The 245-nt window shown below is 62.0% G+C and overlaps 1 protein-coding gene across 1 annotated transcript in view; it reads left to right on the top strand.

Moving 5' to 3' along the window:
• The window catches only part of MAPKAPK2 (mitogen-activated protein kinase-activated protein kinase 2), a gene marked incomplete at both ends in the record, with an annotated part of 3,941 nt that extends 3,793 nt beyond the window's left edge, over positions 1-148 (top strand). The window contains one exon of the mRNA XM_010076859.1: positions 63-148. Coding sequence (XP_010075161.1) covers positions 63-148 — 86 coding nt within the window. The remainder of the gene's footprint in view (positions 1-62) is intronic.
• Positions 149-245: the final 97 nt, after the last annotated feature.

The following is a 245-nucleotide window of genomic DNA, read 5'->3' as shown; positions in this document are numbered from 1 at the left end:
GCAGCATGGGGAGAGCCACCCCCAGCACCAGCTAATACTCGGCTTGGCACAAACCTTTCCAGTAAAGCAGCTGATCCGCAACCTGCTGAAGACGGACCCGACCCAGCGCATGACGATAACGGAGTTCATGAACCACCCCTGGATCATGGTGAGCGCGGGGGCAGCAGGGGGGGATGAGGATGAGGATGGGGAGGGATGGGGCAGGATGCCTGCGGCTCCCAACTCACCCCTTCCATATCCCGGCG

This window comes from Pterocles gutturalis, unplaced genomic scaffold, assembly GCF_000699245.1.
Source record: "Pterocles gutturalis isolate BGI_N339 unplaced genomic scaffold, ASM69924v1 scaffold7268, whole genome shotgun sequence".
In the NCBI taxonomy this organism is placed as follows: domain Eukaryota; kingdom Metazoa; phylum Chordata; class Aves; order Pterocliformes; family Pteroclidae; genus Pterocles; species Pterocles gutturalis.
The sequence above is the reverse complement of the archived record's forward strand: the minus strand, read 5'-3'. Positions and strand labels throughout refer to the sequence as shown.